Raw genomic sequence first — 21,998 nt, 5'->3', positions numbered from 1 at the left:
TTTCTGAACGCTCTTTTTAAAAGGGATTCCATAGCAAGTCTTCTGGAATAATACCTTTTATATAATTCTTTGAAAACTATAATTTTTACATACTGATTCCTGTTAAGGCAGATGCTATTGTATCAAGAAAAGACTCAAATTTTGAACATATTAAAAATAGTGTTTCTTCAGATCTGGTGGATAGGTGATGCTCAATATATATTTGTTTAATGGAATAAAAAAAGAAAAATATTAAAGATCCTAGGAAGAGAAATTAAGTTGCAGGGATATATTGTTTGTGTAATGTCTGTTTAGCATTGCAATTTTCTGAAGAGGAGGCTATCCACAACTGTTAATTCTGATCTAAGGAACTATTTCCCTTCTTAACTTCTTTGCTAGGTTATCTAAAGGGAGATATGTTTTCTCACATTTGTTTCCTTGAACTTACTTTTAATGTTGCCTTGTAGGGTCAAAACTTTAGAAATACAGCTTTCTCAGGAAACTCGGTCCTCAGATCTTTCAGGCATTATCTTCCTTTAAGCTTATTGTCCCCTTGGGAATTGGCAAAAGATTCCCACCCTTTAAAAAGACAGGAACTTGTAAAATCCACACTTAAAAATTAATCTAAAATTATTTTTCAGGAAGAATTTATACAATGGCAACTAAATGCCCTGCAGCCAATTATGTTTATGATTCCTGCCTCATCTCCAAATAGTATTAGAGTTTGAGTCATATGAGAAAATTAATTGGGTTGGGCTTGATTGTACATGTATACGTATATAATAATGTTCTGGTTATAATGCAGTTTGAAGTTTTTCTAGTTACAGCTCAAGGCAAAGATGAGAAGCATCACCTATGGGCCTGACTGCCTCTGTCCAGTACTGCCATGCCCCGTCTCTAACTACTGCATTTTTTCCTATTGAGTTCTCCAGTCCATGTAGGATGAGTCCCTTCCTGAACTCAGTTTATTTTTCTAACCCTGGCTGCACGTTAGGATCACCTGCAAACTTCTAAAAGAATTCCAAAGCCTGAGCCAAGCACCTAGAAGTTCTGACTCATTGCCCTGGGGTAGGACTTTGGCATCGTTATTGTTTTAAAAGATCCCCAGATGATTCCGATGTGGAACCATGTTGAGAAACACTAATCTAGCCTAACCCAGTGAGGTTACAAATGAAGAATTTCACCAGAGAGGTCAAAGTACTTGATTTCCCTCAGCAAAGAAATGCCATTTACTGGGTTCAAAACTCCCATCTGTTGACTTTAAATCCAGCAAAACAAATATGAGCAAGGTTTTAGAAAGTTTTGGAAACTCACTGCAAAACAGAGCAAATACAGGCCTGTCTAAAAGGATACCTCACAGTAAAGATGGTTAAAAACCAAAACCGGAGGAGGCAGAGCACTCTTGGTGGGGCTGGTAGTGGGGGGAATGGATAATTTTCCAAAAGAGAAAACACTTGACCTGGGTCTGAAAGGCTGGGTATGATTTAAGGCAGGCACTATTGTTCACTTGTTAGCCCCAGGGCCGTGCTACTCCACTTCCTTCAAGGAAACAGAGGGAAGCCGCAAGTGCCTGCCTCAGGTGTGTGTCCACCCACCATGTAGAGGCAGTTCTTCAGCTCTGTCAGCCATGGCCAAAGCAGGCAGTATTTGAACCACCTTGGATCACTCCTGAGGGGCAGCATCAGACACCAGGCATCCTTTCAGACACCATTCTTGGAGTCTCTTTCCTCCATCACGTAAACCTCACAGCCAACAGTGAAGGCACTGAACTCCTTCCAGGGGCTGGGCAGGCTGTCTTGGGGATGCTTTTCTTGACCTTAAAATCCACATGATAGATCTGGTAGGGAGGTAGAAATTTTGGTGGTAGGAAAGCCAGTAGTTATCAGGTCAAAGGGTTTCTGATAAAAGGAGTTATTGAGCAGAAAGGTAATCAGATTATGGGAGCCTTAAGTGCCAGTTTGGGCTAAATTCTCTGAGCCACCGGCAGATTGTAAGTAGGGGAATGACGTAATAACACCACTGCAAAGCCAGGAGTTTGTGATGGGAAGATAGGAAATCCCTTTCTTTTTTCCCCATATGGGAAAAAAAATCTAAAGATGTATGGGGAAGCTCCTTAGAGTGCCAGGACTTTCAGCATCCCCCAATTTATCATTAGGTTCTGTCCAGACCTCGTTCTGCACACGGTAACCTAGGGACACCTCTGGAATAAGGTGTGACAAAAAAACAAGGAAATAAATTTATTAATTTTGGAAAATGCCTTCTTTTTCCTAGGCCTCACTCATAGACGTTTTCCTGACAAGTCCCCACTTCAGGTTTCACAAAGAGATGCACCATCCTTTGGAATTCTGAAGAAACTCAGTTTCAATTGAGCTGAGTCTCAGTGGCATGCATTTTATTACATCTAGTGCCATTTTAATGTACTTGAAACTGGGGAGATGAGGGCAATTGGTACACATGTGTAAACCACTACAAAGAGTTCATCTGAGTATAGAAGGTAGCCAGTAGCCTAAAAACCCTGTATTTTGGAGGTTGTTACTTCATAATCTCTACTATGAAATTGGGAAAAATTACGTAATTATCTCTCTAAGATGATCTTAGAGCCACTGTTCAACAGAACTTTCTGCAGAGATGAAAATATCTTATACCTGGGCTGTGTTAAGGTTTAAGGACAGCACAGGTAGAAGATATTTTCACCTTTGTAAGAAGTTCTATTGAACAGTGGGTCTAAGACCATCTTAGATGATACATGTGGCTTGAAATGTGGCAGGTGCAAATAAGGAACTGAATTTCAAATATAGATATATTTTTATTTCAGTTAACTTGAATTTAAATAGCCACAGGTGGTTCTTGGGTATCATAATGAATAGGGCAGTTATGGAGCATCATTGAAGTTCCCATTCTTCTCAAGTCCCAAAGAGGTACATTCAGGTAATTTCTTAGCACCTATAATCACAGTGGGACAGATTAAATTACTTGTACCTTTCCATTCCTGTGCTTTGGAATTATAGGCTGTTTCTTTGTCCTGGAAACCAGATAGTCTAATGTTTGTGGAAATACTCCTTAGTAGTGCACTGTAATTATAATACTTTATTGTAGGAGGATGCAGCCAGGCCTTTTTTTTTTTTATCATCTGTGTTTTTAGCTTTAATCTTAAAAGGATTATAAAAATAGTACTGCCTTGTGGGAGAAAAATATGCTTAAAGTCTATGAGCATGGAGTGGTAGGAATTATAAGCCGTTAAACTTCTCCTGGAAATTCTGGGGAAAGGGAAGTTAAAGCAGCAGATAGAAGTCTCCTAGGAGAAAACTTGCCCTGAAGGGATGCTTTTAATTGGGTTCAGTATTTATCAGAAGAACCCTGCAAAAGTGGTTTCCCTGAAGGCATTTGGATTTTCCCCTGTGAATAAATTTCACCCACCTTGGTCACCTCTGTGCTGTATTCTCCTAGAAACTCACCTTTATTTGGCATGCTGTGACTTAAACCCTCCAAAACAAACAAACAAACAAAAAACCTTTGAAAAAGCCAGTGGTTTTTTTTTTTTTTTCTAAAATGTTAATTTCCTTTCTTTAGGCTTCTGTGGGCTTTGACTGGAAACTTAATCTGTGTGCCTGGGCTCTGCATTAGGTTTCAGTCATTGAAATTGGGCTTAATAAGAATTACTTGATACCTTAGGAGTCAGACGAGCCTTACTTTTATCTTGGGCTCAGGGATTTGCATTTTGAGAGGCTGTGCCAGCTGACTTGAGCCTTTACAGGTTTCAGCTTGTTGCAAACCTAGTTAGGTCCATTTCTCTCACTTCTGAGACCTTTTGCTGCTGCCACTCATAGCTAACATGTTTTACATGGAACACTACTCCTTGTCCCTAATTGTCTTCTCTCCCTACCTCAGCAGTGACACTACAGACACCCAGTCATTTAATACTAGACTCATTCCTTAAGAAGTTGGGATAGAACTTTAATTACACAAGGCATCCAAGCCAGCAGTCAGGGCCCTTTCCAGTGCGATTACTTTTCCAGCTCTGCCCTGCTTCTCCTTCCAGTTCCTTCTGGGCCTTCGTTTTCAGATCTCCTCGGAAGCTGAGGAATGCAGGTCCTTTTGAATTTCTTTAGATCAGTGTTGTCCTATAGGACTTTCTGCAATGATGAAAGTATCCTGTCTATCCCTGAGCACATGTGGCTATTAAGCACTTGAAAATGGCTGGTCTGACTTGGAACTGAATATATGATTTCATTTAACTTTAGTTAATTTAAATTTATAAATCCATGTGTCCTCATGGCTACTGTGTAGCTCTAGATTATGCCCTTGACTTTTGAACAGTGTGTCTTGGGAGAATTCTCTTAGCTCTGGCCCTCCACTTTCATGAACCAGCTCCTCCCAGGGGGGAAAGAAGAACTCTCTTTGACTTCAAAACTGACTTCCTTTTATTGCTAATTTAGACAGGCTAAGCCTTAAGCTTAAAACTCTTCACCAACTGTTTATACCCTCCATACCTGGCTTCAACATGTCCTTTTTTCTCTGTGACTATATCCTTATTCTTTATCCAGCAACAGCAAATATGCATTAATTTTCTGCAGATAAGAAGGTTTCCTTTGGAACTTAAGGATGAGGTATGAAACTTGGCTTCGGAGGACTTAGGGATAGGAAAGCTATCACCAAGTGTTTATAGAGTACCAACCACCATGTGCCAGCCAATGGTTGAGATTTGGGGGATACAGAATGAATTAAAGTCCATGTGTACAAGCTAATAAGATTCTATCAACATGTCAGCAGATAAGTACAGCACGAGGGTCTGAGAACAATGGTAGATGCTTGTAATTTTAGAAGCGGTTGTCAAGAATGGCATCTTTGATAAAGTGATATTTGAGTGGTAATTGGTATGAAATCGGGATGAAGAAGGCAGATCTCTGGGTTAAGCGCATTCTAGTTGGAGGAAACAGCAAGTACAGTGTCCTAAAAACAGACTGTGCTTGTCATTTCCTCCCCTCCTCCCCCATGGTTTCTCATTTTTGCTTCTCTTTCTAAGAGTTACATTTATAGGCATACATTTTTACACTGGACATCACAAGAAATTGAGCCAGTTCACAACTCCACTGGTGCTGGTAAAAAGATTATGCTAAGATGGATAAAAGACTATGAAACATAGTCAAAATACACTTCTCAGTCACCTCTGGCCATATGATTTTACACATCTGGGTTCTCACCCCAGAATGAGATAGGATTAATAGATAAGATTCAGTGTGGGGCAAATTTAAGGTGCCAGAGTTAGGTACATACTAGAACTTTCATAAAGAGTTGTCTTAAGAAATAGAAAGCATTATAATTTGACTTCTTAGCCAAAGGTCATTCAAAACATTTCAAAGTTTAGATCACTTATTCCATTTTTATCTCTAGTACCAAATGTTATTTCAGCACACAAATGTGGTCATTCCCCATGGATGGAAGGAGGCAGCTGTGTTCCAGAACTCTGTTGGAGGATTGCACCTTGAAGACTGTGTGCATGATTCTCATTTTCCATCTTAAAATCACTGCTGGAATATATCTTGATTTTTCCACAGCCCATTGACAATTGTCATTATGTAAATACTGTCCTTTTTTCTCACCAACTACTGTGGCTGATGTCTCCCCTCCAAAATTTATGTTGAAACTTAATCCCCATTATGGTGGTATCAAGAGTTGGAGATTTTGGGGAAGTGAGTAAGTCATGAGTGGATTAGTCCCACATAAAAGGGCTGGAGGTAACCAGCCTGGGTCCTTTTGGTGTTCCATTTTCTGCTATGTGATGACACAGTACTGATCCCCTCTAGAGGACACAGCAACAAGGCGCCATCTCCGAAGCAGGAAAGGGGGGCTCTCACGAGACATCAGAACTGCCAGTGCCTTGATTTTGGACTTGTCAGCCTCTAGAACTGTGAAAAATTTGTGACCCAGTCTCACATATTTTGTTATGGCAGCCAAACAGACTAAGTTACCAACCTTAGTGGGATTGGTAGGACTTGGAAGGGAGTAGACTTTTTTTTTTTTTTTTTTTTAAATACAGAGTCTTGCTCTGTTGTGAGGCTGGAGTGTAGTGGCACAATCTAGGCTCTCTGCAACCTCTGTCTCCTGGGTTCAAGCGATTCTCTTGCCTCAGCCTCCTGAGTAGCTGGGACTACAGGCACGCGCCATCATGCCCTAGCTAATTTTTGTATTTTTAGTAGAGACGGGGTTTCACCATGTTGGCCAGGATGGTCTCGATTTCTTGACCTCGTGATTCACTCACCTCGGCTTCCCAAAGTGCTGGGATTACAGGCATGAGCCACCATGCCGGGCCGGGAGTAGATATTTTAATCACAGGAGGTAGCATCATAAAAGTTGCAGCTACTCACCACAAGAGAGACCTTTATGCTGTTTACTGCAAATAGCATCAAGGTCATGACAGCAATGAGTAATGCCCAGGAAAGGCGAAGATCAACCTTACACTTTTTCATCTAAGTGCACTGTGAGAAAACAAGCAAAATTGCCCAGTTTAAGGGCAGATTCTCAGATTTTGTTTCAAATTTCCTGCCCTTTGTTGTCCTTTCTAGAAGCCTTAACAATACTTGAAACTTCTTTTTTTTTTTTTTTTTTTTTTACTTCCTCTGCTTGAAAAACATGAAGGGGGAAGTTTCAGAGTGTTTGGTGTTATCTTAGAAACCAAAGTGAATCTGAATGTGTCTTTCTGTCCTTTTTGTGCCGTTTTTCAAAATGAAAGGGACCTTTAAGTTCATCATGTCCAACCCATTTGACTGGTTGGAGAACAGGCACAGAGAGTGGTTGGGTAATTGCCCTTGAACTCAAAGCCAGCTCATGGTCGATTCAGAGCCTTCTCCACTGCAACCTGCTGCCATTCCCAGCATGGTGAATTCTCCTCCAGTAGAAGTCATATAGCAATGTTTTATAATTAACTTTTACGTGAGCAAATGAGCTCAAGGAGAGAAGATTAAGGAATATTGCTTTCCATATGTCTGGATGGACCAGAACACTTTTTAACTAGGTACTTAAAAATCTAATACAATTGTTGTTGCCCATATTCTTCTGTACTTCTTTCATCAGCTGTGAATGAAAGTACACCAGTTTTATTTCCTTGAAAAATAAGCCAAACATGATTTTATTTCAATATTTTAGAATTCCACAATCTTAAGACACATCATTGCCTTCCCATCTCTGCATGTCAAACTTACTAATTTTATTAGCATGTTGTGAAATAACACACTAAGTGTCTCAAAGCCAAAGTAGATCAGCTCTCACCTGATAAATGTGCAGGAGTCAACGGAGGATTTGAAAATTGAACTGGATTCTCAAGTTACTGCTATTTGCCAGACCTATGCTGGTTGTGAACAATATTTCAAAACCAGATTATTTGGTTCTAGATCCTAAACACTCTTGGCAACTTTAATGTAACAATGATTGATTCCATCGTATATTTGAAAGCGTCAGGGCACAGTGGTAACAAAAAATTATTGTATTTCAATTTGTCTGTTCATTCAAATTTCCTGAAAGGTTTTTTAGAAGTCATCAAACTGCTACATTCTTTTGATGAATAGGAATAGATTTACCAAACTCATACTTATCTTGTCATTTGTTTCCTGCAGTTTTCTTTGGTGTGAGAGAGCATTGCATGGAATGTTACCTTTCTAACGAGTGAATGCTTGTGTGGCATTTTTTACTGTCTAGAGGATTTTCGCATGTACTTCAAGCGTGTTTGCTCTTCATCATGATCCTACATGGGGCCATTTCATAACTCAGGAAATGGAGGTTTGAAGAAGTTAAGTGGCCCACAGCTAATACATGTAAGAGCCTGAATTCACACTCAAGTTTTTATCTTAAAACTCTTGGGCTTCACCAAGCTGACTTTATTATATATGTCTCCTAAAATAAGTGAAGTAATTACAAAGAACCAAAGCTTTTGTCTAAGAAACTTACTGCTTCCCCACCCCTTGTATACTTTCAACTCCTAGTAGTCACACTTGTCTTTGCCTTGTACCGGAATGTGTGTAAAGTTCTACTCTAAAACTTTTTGATGGAGTATCTATTTCATTGTGGAGTATCAGGAAGGATGAGGGCTTATGTGTCACCATTGGCTTTGTCTTTTACTCGCTTTCTCTCATTGATATGATATGATAAGTTATTTCATCTCTTTGACTCTTAATTTCTCCATCTATAAAATGTTGATGACAAAATTGCATGGTGGTTGTGATAAGTAAATGAAATAATCATCACAGTACTTAGTACTGGACTAAGCATTTGGTCTGCATTCAATAAATCATGATCATGGTAATAATAATTATTATTATCACATAGATCTGATTTCTAAAGTAGATGGCCTCTGGCCTTGAACTGAAATGTGATTATCCACATTAGAGAATTACATACCTGTTAAAAATATTCATATTAGACAGTTAAATCATGACTTTTTGCATTCTAGTTAAACCCTAATATTAGAAGAGATAATTGAATGGGCAGGTGAAATAATCATTAATTGTAAACATTCAGGTGGCCACAGGGGCCTGGCAGGGGAGTAGGTGACATGAAGGAGTGTCAGGGAGGAGGCAAATTTGAGGACACAGAGACTTTCTCAAGAGGAGCATCACAGCTCACAGTCAGCTGACTGTTGACTTGGGATGGTGTGGGCCCACTGTTGCCAAGTCTTTTTTATTTCTTTAAGTGGAATTAGAAAACCAGCTTTGCATGTGAAATCTCTGAATTTTAAAACTTGGTTTATATTTTAAAAAGAAAAGAGTTCAGGCCAAACAGAACACATCTGTGCTCTGTATCCAGCTCTTGTACCCACTATAGTAATTTCTGCTTTAACTTCTCAGTCTGTTCCCAAGTTATTTGGTTGTTAGAAACCAAGCGCCTTGGACCTCGTTATATTACTTTTTAAAGGGATGCCTTTCCCAAATATGGTAGCACTCTGGCCCTTTTCCAGAGAAAATATGGAAATCATCTCTTTTGACCAATATTTTCACATGTTTAATAAAACTGTAATTGAAAAACCTTTCAGGTACCAGGCATGCACAAGAACCCCGCAGCATATTTTGAAAAAATGAAGCAAAAGCCTCCACAGAGAAATTTATCAGCGAAAATTCTGCTCTCACAGAAAATTGATATTCGGACCTAATTCCATGCTTAGTTGAGGCAAATGGCTCATTTCAGGGGCTGATTTTTCAGATTCTCAAATAGTCACTATCTTTTAAAAATCTGTTCTTACCAGATTTTGTGTTAGTTTCTGCATTTTCCATTAAGCTGCCTCAGTACTTTGAGATAAAGAATTGTTTAAATCCTAAATGAATAACTTAATTAAAAAGCACATCTTCATTTAGACCTTCCTTATTTCCAAAGCTCTTTTGATGAAAATCATTTCGTGCATTTTAAAAATTCCCCTAGAAGAACTTAAAGATCTTGAGGAAAGGACCATGTCTTATCCTGTCCCCTCTTTCCTCAAGGGTTTAAATATGAGGGCTCTCAGAAAACAGTGCATTTTCATATATGTTGACTAATTTTGCTAGTAAGTAACAAATTACTTTAGTTGAATTGGAATGTTATAAAACTCCATCAGTTTTTATCATTATCTTGCCTCTATCAGTCTGTGCCGTTTACCAATGTTGTTTTGACTATCACCAAGAGAGTTATTTAATCATCTTTTATTTTCAATAATAAATTATTTCCTTGTTGCTACAGCACTCCAAGTCCTGTCAACTGAGGGAGAATTGCTTTCTCAGTTGCTATCACGTTAGGTAAAGTACCAACTTTAAAGCACTTCTCAGCAGAGGCATAAAGTTATTATTTTGACAGTTCATGAAATAGTGCTCCATTCTACTCTTTAAGTTGATCTAGTATACCATTTGCATTTATATGGCTTAACTTTTTCAACTGGCTTCCTCTTTTTCTCAGCCCCAAACCCTACATTCTGGTTTTTGACTCATCTCATAGTCCCTGCAGTCAGTCTTTGCCAGATAAAGGCACTGTTAAAGTGAGCTTTATCAATGAAAAACTTAAGAATTTCATGTATTGATGACAGTATTTACTATAAACTTCTTGCTTCTCCCCAGCTTTCAGAAATTTATTTTAATCACTGAGTCCTATTAGAGCTGAAAGAGCATGATTGAGAAAGCTACAATTGTTTCAGCTTTTTGAATATGGCACAAGTGCTAGAATTCTGAAATACTGCCTTTGGCAACAATGTGTAGATATTTCCACCTGCAAGAGTCATTTTAAATGTTTAGGTTTTGTCTCCTGTTATGTGGCCTGTATCTCAGAGAGGTCCCCTGCCACTAAAAACAAAAACAAAAGCAAACAAAAAACAGAAAAATAAATGAAAATTCAGCAAGTGTTGGGGGGACTCAAATTGTACTTCATTCTTCAATGATACAAGAAAGTAAGAAAAACAAGTATGCATTTTTAGGATTTATTTGGAGTCATTGGGGCTGGTAAGTGTTAAATAGGAAAGGATGCAATTGAAATTCCAGCTCAGTTATTTTATGTTTGTCACTGGAGAAAGCCAATTATTTTTCCGTTCAGCTACAGCTTGTTTCATTCTGTAGAAGACTAAAAAAACTTCCTTGTAAATTACATTTAAAAAAATTTGAGTTTAAAGGTACAGCCAAGATTTCAATTTAAAGTACCTCATTGGATGAATTCCTTTGAGACACAGTAATCATTCCTTAATCCCTTAATTTAATTGTTTGGTAAATACAAATTTATGTTTATGCAGTTTTCTTAAAGCAATCATAGCATAATACTAAATTCATGAGCCAAAATGCTAGTGAAACTCAAACCTACAAAGCTAAATTCCCTCAGTTGAACAAGTCCAAATGGGGAAATCACACACATAAATGCATAAACATACACACTCACACACACACTTCCCGTATCAGCTCTGTCTCCATTTCTGACCTCATGTTTGCATTTAAAGGCAAGTAACTGATTCATATGAGGTTGCAGTTGTTAATTTTGCCCCTCAAACTAGAATATAAGCCACAGGAGGGTAGGAACCAACCTGGTGTTTGTTTTAGATCTCTTGTTGTGTGGAGAGTATCCCAGACATTTGACATCCTTAATTGTTGGCCAGATGGTAGGTAGTTTCAGTGTGAAAATATATATATATGTGTGTGTGTGTGTGTGTGTGTGTGTGTGTGTATAGTGCTGAGCCACCACACCCGGCCCTTACTAGGTATTTTACTAGAATTATTTCCTGCTCTTTCAAGAGATTTTAGAGTATTGATTATGTCATTCTTGAAAGGTTTTAAAAACAATATCAGTATTACAAAAACATGTGCATGAAAAGGAAAATTGATGCTTTTGAGCTTATCTCTTTATTTTCTGCCCACATGGCGGTCTCCCTATTAGGTATGGTTTCTCCACGTCTGATCCTGGTGCCCAGAGGCCATGTGGGGCTGTCACTTGAATGAAAGCTGCATGCATCTGCCATGACAGAATCTGCCTTGCATTTGCTTATTTATAATGAAAACATTTTTTTAAGTACAGAAAAATAATAGAAAAATCAAAAGTAACAGAAGGGTATGAAATAAAAAGTTGCTTCTCAACCTCAGTTTTCTACCTATTTGTTTTCCTTTTACAGGGCCAAATAATGTTTGATTCTCATGTTCTTACATCTACTCCCAGAGACAGTCTACATATGTAAGCATGAATGTGTGTGTGTGCACTTGTGTGTGTGTGTGTGTGTATATGTATATGTATTCCCTTTAAAAAGCAATAACAGGCCAGGCACGGTGGCTCAAGCCTGTAATCCCAGCACTTTGGGAGGCTGAGGCGGGCGGATCACGAGGTCAGGAGATTGAGACCATCCTGGCTAACAGAGTGAAACCCTGTCTCTACTAAAAATACAAAAAATTAGCCTGGCGTGGTGGCGGGTGCCTGTAGTCCCAGCTACTCGGGAGGCTGAGGCAGGAGAATGGCATGAACCCAGGAGGCAGAGCTTATAGTGAGCTGAGATGGCTTCACTGTACTCCAGCCTGGGTGATAGAGCAAGACTCTGTCTCAAAAAAAAACAAACAAGAAAAAACAATAAAAGCAATAACAACAAAACAGAAATGGTGGTGTGTCAACCAGGGTTCCAGTTGCAAGCAGATGGCACCCTCAAATTAGGGAGATTTAAGGAGAGTTTAGTAAAAGAAGTACTTACAAAGGTATGGACAGAGTCAAGGGAAACCACCACAAAAGGGGAGAAACCATAGTGCAGATACTTGGGACTAGTAATTGCTATGTTGACTTGCTAGGCCCAAAGGGGCAAGGAGAGGGAAGAAGTAAATCTTGGAAATGACCTCCTCAAGAGAACCTGTGACCTCCAAGTGAGGGACTCAGCCAGCTGGAAAAAATTCCACAGAGGGAGCCAGAGTACAGATACCCTAAATGTGCTCCTCATTGCTTCCCTTAGATACCGCTGGGTCTCCCCATTGGCCAAACTTAATGGAAGCTTGAGGACAAGAGAGCTGGTTGATGTAGTCCATAAAGATGAGCCTCCTGGGGCAGACAGTCTGGTGACCAAGGGTGGAGAACTGATCTCTAAGGGCAATAGAAGACACCCAGCCCAAGTAACTCTATACATTGGTCTCTACCTTGCTTTTTTTCTTGAATGCTATAGCCTGGGCTTCAACACTTATAAAGATAGCCACATGGAGCTGCCCCCTGCTTTTTAGTCATTGCGTCGTATTCCTTGTTTGGATTTGTCTAATTTATTTTACTAGTCTTCTCTTGATGAGTGGTTAAAAAAAAAATCTGTTTGTCCTTACAAACAACACTGCAGTGAATTTATCAATGAATATCATAAATTTTTTGAAGTGACAGTGCTAGACAAAAAGCTATTTGCATTTGCAGTGTTGATTGATATCAATAACATGTACTCCTGAGATGTTATACCAATTTACACCCCAGCATTATGAGAATGTTTGTTTCCCCATACTTTACCCAGCTCACTGTGTTATCTGACTCATTGATCTTTTTCAATATGAGTTAGGTGAAATATGGTATGCATTTTTAATCTGCATTTCTCTTGTTAGCAATGAGGTTGATATGCTTCACTTTTAGAGCTTATTCTCTGGTGGCATGGTCAGGAAGTAATATTTAAAGCAGCATTTTAACACAATATAGAGAACTCATATGAGATGATATTTGTTTCCAATAAGCATTGATAATGATTTTAAATGGCATTAATTCTTCTGGCACTTGTTGAGTACTTACTATTTAAAAGCAAGAATTATAAGGCATTGTCATTTCACAGAGATTTTAGAGTATTCACTTTGTCATCTCTGAAAGGTTTTAAAGTATTATTACTACAAAAATATTTGCATAAGAAGGAGAATTGATGCCTTCAGGTCACTTGTCTCTGTTTTCTTCCTGCACACGCCATAGTCTCCCTGTTAGCTAAATGATGGTTTCTCTAGTATTGACCTTGGTACCCCAGAGACCATGTGGACTGTCAGTTGAAGGAAAGCCCCACACCTCTCTTCTCTCAAGGTATAATTAGATAAAGCATTAGGGTTCGAACACATTTTTAAAAACTAAAAAGAAGGTATTATATTAGAAGTTCCAATTAGAGTGTGCAATAGATTTTCAGCAAAAAGAAACATTCCTAAAATGTTCCTATCTTTGGTTTAATCACAAGGTGTTTATTTGGTTGGTTGGTTGGTTGTAGTAATTGGCCAAGGTATCTGATTGGCTTGGGGATGTCTTTCCTGAAGAATTATACAGGGAATCCTCTCAGATTGCTTGACTTTCTTCTTTGTTCTGGGTGGTAGGAAGTCTGTGACTGGCCAATAGCCTTGTCCCACCTTGTCTCAAGGGTCGGAGCTGCTGTTGCCAGCATCACAGGCCACAGCGGCTTTCTGCCAGATGGCTGCCTCAGTATCTGACTCGGAAATGCTGCAGGCAATTAAAAACCTCCTTTCAGAGAACATGTCTTTCAATTCTGGGCCCATATGGTGATCAGGGCCTCTGGGTTTGCAATCATTTAAGAGGTCAGGCTCAAGAGAAAAGCATATGGAAAGAACTGGAAGATGAGAAATGCCTGTAAAAAGGTGAAGAATAGGTATTTAATTTCACTAACTCCAAAATGACTGGAGAAAGGGAAACAATGATTAAAAACTGGGTTCTCCACAGCCTTCCCACTCAACATAAGGTGGGCTGGCAGCACGGCATCACCTGGGGTGGCAGCTCCCTTCCTATGTGTAAGGTCAGTTTTGTGTGTACTTGGCTAGGTTCTGGTACCCACTAATCTCATTGTTGCTGTGAAGGTATGTTGTAGATGTGATTAACAGCTAAAATCATTTGACTTTAAGTAAAAGAAATTACTCTCTATAATGTGAGTGGGCCTCATCCAATCAATTGAACAGCCTTAAGAGCAAAAGCTGAGGTTTCCCAAAGAAAAAATACTGCCTCAAAACTGCAGCATTGATTTCTGCCTGAGTTCCCAGGCTGCCAGTCTGCCCTATAAATTTCAGACTTGCCAGCCCACTGGCAATACCACTATGGTACACCTGCAGGTTAAAAATATTCCCAAAGTACTTGTGTATTAATATTTGAGAAGCAGTACTCTAAAACAGTAAATTCTATTCACCAGTTTCCATGGATTATTCTTTGAGATGTTATTTAATTGTGTCCATTTCAGTGGTCTTACTATGAATATATAACACTAATCAAGACATCGACAGGTGTTTGTAGAACAAATAAATTTCTAAGTTTCCCCCCACAAAAAAACATTCCAGAAAACAACAGTAGGTAGATACATGAATTCAGTGATACACGAATGCATGAATTCAATAAATGAATGCATTTCTGACAAGTGTTTATGATTATTGTTAAACCTTGAGATTTTACCTAATGGTTCAGCTAATAATAGACACTATTTCAAAGATTTGGACTGAGGTCATATTCAGAATTTCTACTATTTATCTGAAATAAGCCTAAATCTTATTAGGCTACTCATCTGACCCTCAAAGACAATAGAGCAGTTCCAGAAATAGACACAGCTAAGCAGTCAATTCATATTCTCAAGACCTGGAACCTCTGTCTGTAGGCAGTGAGTGTGGGGAAAATGTGAGATAAAATGGGGAAGGTGGTATGACCTAGAGTGAAGGTTTTGATATTACTCATGGGCTTATTTGAAGAGAAGTGAAATATTATGGGCCATGTGATACTATCATATGCTGAGAGATGCTACCCATGTTCACTTCCTTTAGTGGATGGCTTTCTAGGTGACAGAGATTCTTATTGGAACTTCTTTCTGGAGAACTTTATGAATAACGAATTTGCCTGTTAGGGGTAGAAAATTCTCTAAAGATGGTTAGCTGCTCACAGAGAGTCCATAGGAATCGAAGTACAGTCATCTCTCGGTACCCATGGGGGGTTGGTTCCAGGACTCCTTGAGGAGACCAAAATCTACAGATGTTTAACTCCCTTATATAAAATTGTGTAATATTTACATATAACCTACACACATCCTCCAATATCCTTTAAATCATCTCTAGATTACTTATACATAATACAATGTAAATTCTATGTAAATAGTTGTTATATTGTGTTGCTTAGGGAATAATGATAAGAAAAAAAGTCTGTACATATTCAGTACAGCCACAGCCATCTATTTTTTTAAAAAAATATTTTCCATCCACGGTTGATTGAAACTGCAGATGTGGAACCCACAGATACAGAAGGCTGACTATATACTGCCTTAATATGAGAATATCTTAACTAGAGAGACTTGGACTAATTTAACAACCTGGATTAAAAGTAATGTTGAAGTTGGATTAGGGTTTGCTATAGGGTTAATTAGGTGGGTTTTGTATCATTGTTTAGAGGAGTATCTTTATTCCTAGCTATGCACATGTATGCACTTACTTTCCTTCCCATTCCTTTGGCTTTTTAAACATCATGTATTAAACATAAGGAGATGTTGTTTGATATCTGAGGTCGTGACTGGTAACATCTTTTCCTGTGGTTTGGAGTGCACAGATGCAATGTCCCATACAGCAAATGACTGTTACCCTTCCCTCCCACTGGCCCTCATCCCACTCTGACCAGCAGTATACCACTGAGCATGTTATTAGTGACTCTTGAGGATTCTGGGGTTGGCATGGGATGCCTTAACTGGATCTTATGGGCCTCAGAGAATCTGCGAACCTTCTCAGATGACCTACAAATTTTGTATTTGTTTCTTTTCCCCTTTCCCCCACTCCAAAGTGTGTTCGTAAGGCTTTTATCAAGCTTAGGTGACCCCAGCAAAGGTTTAGGGTAGCTTTGCCCTCTGAACTTAACTACCTAGTCCACCAGTACATATGGTATGCATAAAAGGACCTGAGGACCTATATCATATAGAGGAAAAGAATACTGGTTTAAAACAAAGGTTGGAATGTATATGACCTCAAGGGCTACCTGGAATTGTTAAGCTGGGGAGCCTCCTAGGGTCAACTAATAGGGAGTCGCTGGCTGGTGGTGAACATGTCCTGCATACAGACTTTTGAAAAAAAATTCTGGTTAAGCTGTAGCAGTGGTAGCTTTTGGTAACTTCTGCTGTAACAAGGAGAAAAATGTGGCATCCCTGGCTGGATTCTTGTGAAGTAATATGCTGTATCTTAGGCAACTTTCCTCATATACAGTGGGTGCTCAGCATGTGCAAATTCTTATTGTACACTGCTCTTCCCACCATATGCCTGTGTCTGTATGCAGTATGGTTGCTTGTTTGGCTTTTCTTCAAAATTCAATGGAAAGGCTTTCTCTCGTTGGGTCTACCCATAAAGTAACATGTATTGTATCTCTCCAGGGGCCCCATTACAGTGGTGTGCCTGGAGCTGTGCAAATTGGTGGACCTTCTCTCTCTCTCTTTCTCTCTCCCCCCTCCCTCTTTCTTTCCCTTCCTCCCTTCCTTCCTTCCTCTCTCTCTCCCTCCATCCTTCTTCCCTTTCTCTCCCTTTCTTTTAATGGTCCTTTTTTCTCTTCCCTGTTGATTGTGTTCTGCAAGCATCAGACTTAAACCACTTGTATTTGTCAACACATCTGTGGCCACCACTGCTCCCAGCACCCATCTCATCTGTTTTCATTTCTGTCTTATCTATCACTGCTCACTCCTGTCACTATTCTCATGTTTCCAAGGTTTTGCTAGAAAAGGACTGGCCAGCACAGAGAAGAATTTCTATCTGAGGTGTGAAAGAGCTAATCACCTCTCCTTAGGTGCATGTTTTTCGCAAGGGAACTAATTCCAGCTTTATCCAGGTGCTGTCCCCTCAGCAGCATAAGTTGTATACGTGTTTGTGGTGGTGGGGTGGGGTTGGGGGGGTTGCTGTTTTGTTTTCTGCTTATTGTGTTTTTTTCCAACTAATTATAGGCCAGGGTTCTCAACCTTGGTTCCACATTAGAATCATCTGGCCAGCTTCTAAAAATCCTGATGCCTCAGTTATCTTCCAGAAAAATTAAATCAGACTATCTGGGAGTGGGACCCCTTCAGTATTTTTTAAATTTCCTTAGGTGATGGATTTCAACATGCTCTCCAAGTTGATAGCCACCAGTCTAAGCTAAAATTCTAAAATGTTGGAAGGCTGAATTTCAAGTCATGGAAATTTGATTTTATATTTACAAACAACAAACCTTCCTAATCAGCAAATAGATGTTTGTCCAAAACATACTCTATACAAAAAATACGTATGTATGAAATAAACAAAATGTGGTTTCACTTTTTTTTTGCTTTAACAATGTTAAAGAAACCTAAAGCGTTATTAGTTGTTTCAAAAATTGATCCAAGTATAAACATGTTAGAAAAAAATACATATTCATTGTTGTGTTTCTCCCAAATTTCACACACAGTTCAGAGAGTATTTCTGCCTATATTTTTAGCTAAGTATAGAGCTCTTGGTCTGGGAGACACTGAGAATTTCAAAATAGCTTGTTACCTAAAAATAAACTTCCTGAAATGAACTTGAGGCCTGACAGGGATGAATAGCTTTATTTTTTTCTTCTATATTTACTGTTACCACAAGAAAGCAAATCTTAAATTTATATATGTTTGTATTTTTAGAGACCCAGGAAACAGGTGCTATGCCCAAGCTATAAAGACAGTTGCAGGGCAAAGTATCTATGACAGAAACCTAAAATTCACAGGGCAGAGAGTGACTGTGGAAAGGCATTGAAAGTGTTCCTCTCTAGGCAAGAACAGAGGGAACACGAGGCTTTGCTTAGGCCTTTCTAAGGGTTATGCCTTGGAAAAGTACCTCACAACTTTCTATGGCCCAGCAACTCCTCCAGCACCCCATGTGGTCTAAGTGTTTAATGTTTCTTAGTCTAGCATGTACGTATTAATTCATGTTTGCTGGTTGAGTGCCTAGTAGCCTTGTCATACTTCGCTGACTGTCCAAACTCATGTCTTAAACATCATCACCATCTCATTGAGGAAGAAAATGGGGAATGGGGTGTTACACCTTTATTTAAACTGCCCCTAATTTGCAGCATGTATTTTGCAAAGAATAGTCTGTCTTCCATGTTTTATTGAATAAATGTGAATGAATATCACATTTATAATCACATTCCTCTCTAATCTGAGTGAAGAAGTTCTGTATCCTATCCTACATGGCATCAAGGGCCAAACATGGACTCCTTGTATTCATCCTGTGTTCACTCATTTATCCAATAAACATTTTTGTATACCTGCTATGTGACAGGTTCTCTTCTTGGCACTGGAGATATAGTAGGTAAATGAGGTGGAGAAGGTCTCATGGAGCTTACATTTTTGTGAATAGATTATTAGCAAGTATGCAATGCAGATAGTTCGTGCAGACAATAAAACAGAGTTGCTGTAGGATGAAGAGGTGGCATTTGATCAGAGACCAGAAAAGTGACAGGAAGCTAAACAAAGATAATAGCAAGTGAAAGGCCTGAGGAGGGAATGAACTTGGCTTCTTCCCAGAAAGGGGCAGGAGGTTGGTGATGGCGGTGGTAAGGGAGAGGTACAGAAGGCAGATCCTGAGGTGGATTCAGCTTTTATTTGCTGCAGTCATAACTCCAGTGCCTCACCAATGCTTGGGATTGTGTCTCGGAGGCACTCAGTAAGTGCTGGTTAATCAATCGATTTGCCTCATACACAGAGAGAGGTCAGTAGAACTAGTTCCTTGAAAAGAAGACCCTTATAGCTCTTTCAGGAGTAGGTCAGGAAAATGGCTGCAAAGTGTTGTGCCTCCACCAACAGTTCCTCCTTTTGTGTGGCACTTCTGTAAGGTTATAGCCTCCCTGCCCAGCTGGGCGGTGATGCTCGCCTGGCTCCCACATCCTCTGTGCTGCCCTCTATTTTGGGTCACCCTGACTTGGTCTGTTTCCTGTCTTATTCACCCAGCTAAACTACAATTTCCTTAAGGGTACTTTTATTTGTGGGCCTAGCACTCCGTACTATACAGTGGGCCCATCTAGGTTTCTTTATTGAATGATAAGATTTTTGTAGAAAGTGGGCCTTATGACAACCATTGACAAAAGCAAGTGGCTACTCAACCACCCCAACCCCTCACCACCCCTCACCACTGTGCAATGGATTTTATTGCAAATTGCATACATGAGGGAATTCTAATCTGATGTGAAGGAATTATTTTGACTTTCTTCAGATTCATTCTCATGACATCAAGTTCATTTGAAATTGCATAACATCTTCAGAAATTCATTGGCAGGCTACCTGGCAGTTGGATAATCATTTAATATGTCTTTCTCTCTCCTCAGTTAATAATGACATGATGGTCACTGACAACAATGGTGCAGTCAAGTTTCCACAACTGTGTAAATTTTGTGATGTGAGATTTTCCACCTGTGACAACCAGAAATCCTGCATGAGCAACTGCAGCATCACCTCCATCTGTGAGAAGCCACAGGAAGTCTGTGTGGCTGTATGGTAAGCAAGACTTTTAAGAAGTTATTCTTTCTTTTCCCCCTTTTACATCATGTATTCTCATAGTACACACAGTCAGTGTATCTCTGTCCCCTAAATGTAAACATCTGTTCCATTTCCCTTTCCCTTAGACCATCGCTCTTTCGATTATTAAATGTAGTTTCTAGGGGTGTTCTCTGCAAGTATGTGTACGTTTATGTGGGTGTATAAACGTATCATGATCATAAAATGATCATGATAAACATAAAGATCATAAAATGATCTTTAATATATAATAAATCTGCAAACTCTTTCTTGTATCAAGAAGAGGGATTTGCCACTTAGTAGTCATTTAACCGACACCTCCTCAGCACCCCATAGTGAGACCAGGAGCTTTGTTCTCCTGAGGCAGTCTCAGGTCCGGAAGAAGAGGTGATGAAAGGTTGGCTGTTGGAAAAGAAAACTACCAGCCAAAAATGGGGAATCTACTTGGAGAACCACAAAAACAACCTATTTTTTTAGTCAGAAATCCTGGTTATATCATTCATATAACCATTGGGCTAGATATGACTTCTTTCTCTTGGCTCAGAACTACATATTTCTTTTTTTTTTTTTGAGATGGAGTCTTGCTTTGTCATTCAGGCTGGAGTGCAATGGCACAATCTTGGCTCACCGCAACCTCCACCTCCCAGGTTCAAGCGATGCTCTTGCCTCAGCCTTTCGAGTAGCTGGGATTACAGGTGCCTGCTACCACACCTGGCTAAGTTTTGTATTTTTAGTAGAGACGGGGTTTCACCATGTTGGCCAGGCTGGTCTCCAACTCCCGACCTCAGGTGATCCACTCGCCTCTGCTTCCCAAAGTGCTGGGATTACAGGCATGAGCCACTGTGTCCAACTAGAACTATATAGTTTTATCAGATCACATTTTCTCCTCTCTCTCTCTCTCTCTGTCTCACTCCCTCCAACTCATACACACATCTCAAATAATAATTATACATACACAGTGGAAACTCATGAATCATTTGATTAATTCATGGTTATAGATTGTGAGCATGAACAAGAAATAAACAACCTTGATCTTTAGAAGAGTTGTAATTTTACAAAAGTACATAAATTCATTAATGAGATAGGACATTTTGCAGACTTATTCTGATGTTTTTAATTTGTTGGCCATTTTTAAAAAAGTAACTTATGTGGCTCCTGGCTAGTTGACAAACAAGAATATAAACCCAAATATCTCTCCCCCTTTTTTGGGAATGAGTCATTTGAGACCCCTAGACCATGTAAAGCTAGCCTTGATGATAGATCTGGAAACCTTAGAAACTTCTGTACATACCAGAGGATGAACTGGTTTCTTAAGAACTGAAGGAATGTTAACAGCAAAGACTTGTCATGACTTACTTGCCAACGTGATGTGATACCTGTCCATGTCCACTTCTAGGTAACGCTTTCAAAGAAAGGATTTGGACAAAGAATGTGTTCAGAGGAGAGGGACCAGTGTGGTTAGAGGCCTAGAAATCATGCTGTCTGAGGAATGGCCTGGGCAATTAGACATGGTTAGTACAGTGAAGAGAGATCGTGGGTTCTGCTGAAGAAGTTGAAAGGCTCTCAGGTAGAAAATATAATAAACATATTCCTCATAACTCTGAAGGGTAGAGGGAGGATCTGTAACATTTGCAAGCAGGCAGACTTGTGCTCAGCGTAAGTTTGGACATTTTCACAATCATGGTTTCCCAACAGCAGAACAGGCTTCCTTTTCTGTAAGCACCAAGTGAAGTTCAGGAGAGGCTGGATGACCATATGTCAAATAGAATGCAGGAAAGATTGAGACACCAGTCTAGATGGCCTCAAAGCTTCCTTCCGTGGTTTCTTAAATATCTATGGTGGTGTGAACGCTTGCTTTTGCTACCGAGAAAGGCTCTTTTAATTAAGATTTTTGTTTTCCTGACCAGTAATACAAGCCTAAATCATTGAATGTGAATCAAGTCTCTCTAGAACAGAGGCTTTGCTAGCCTCAAAAAAATGTGAGCATGTCGAAGAGAGTAGGCTGTCTTTTCTGTGTCCCAGCTATAAAGGGTAAATACAATGAACATTATTTTGACCTGTGTTGGCCAAAGAAAATTCTCCTGTGAAGCCGGGGGTGTTGATA

The 21,998-nt window shown here is 39.5% G+C and overlaps 1 protein-coding gene across 2 annotated transcripts in view; it reads left to right on the top strand.

The window, feature by feature from the left end:
• Window positions 1-21,998, top strand: part of TGFBR2 (transforming growth factor beta receptor 2) — an 87,310-nt gene that overhangs the window by 18,432 nt on the left and 46,880 nt on the right. For both annotated transcript variants that reach the window (XM_003256801.4, XM_003256802.4), the window contains one exon: window positions 19,705-19,873. In XM_003256801.4, coding sequence (XP_003256849.1) covers window positions 19,705-19,873 — 169 coding nt within the window. The remainder of the gene's footprint in view (window positions 1-19,704; window positions 19,874-21,998) is intronic.

This window comes from Nomascus leucogenys, chromosome 4 (assembly GCF_006542625.1).
Source record: "Nomascus leucogenys isolate Asia chromosome 4, Asia_NLE_v1, whole genome shotgun sequence".
NCBI lineage: Eukaryota > Metazoa > Chordata > Mammalia > Primates > Hylobatidae > Nomascus > Nomascus leucogenys.
The sequence above is the reverse complement of the archived record's forward strand: the minus strand, read 5'-3'. Positions and strand labels throughout refer to the sequence as shown.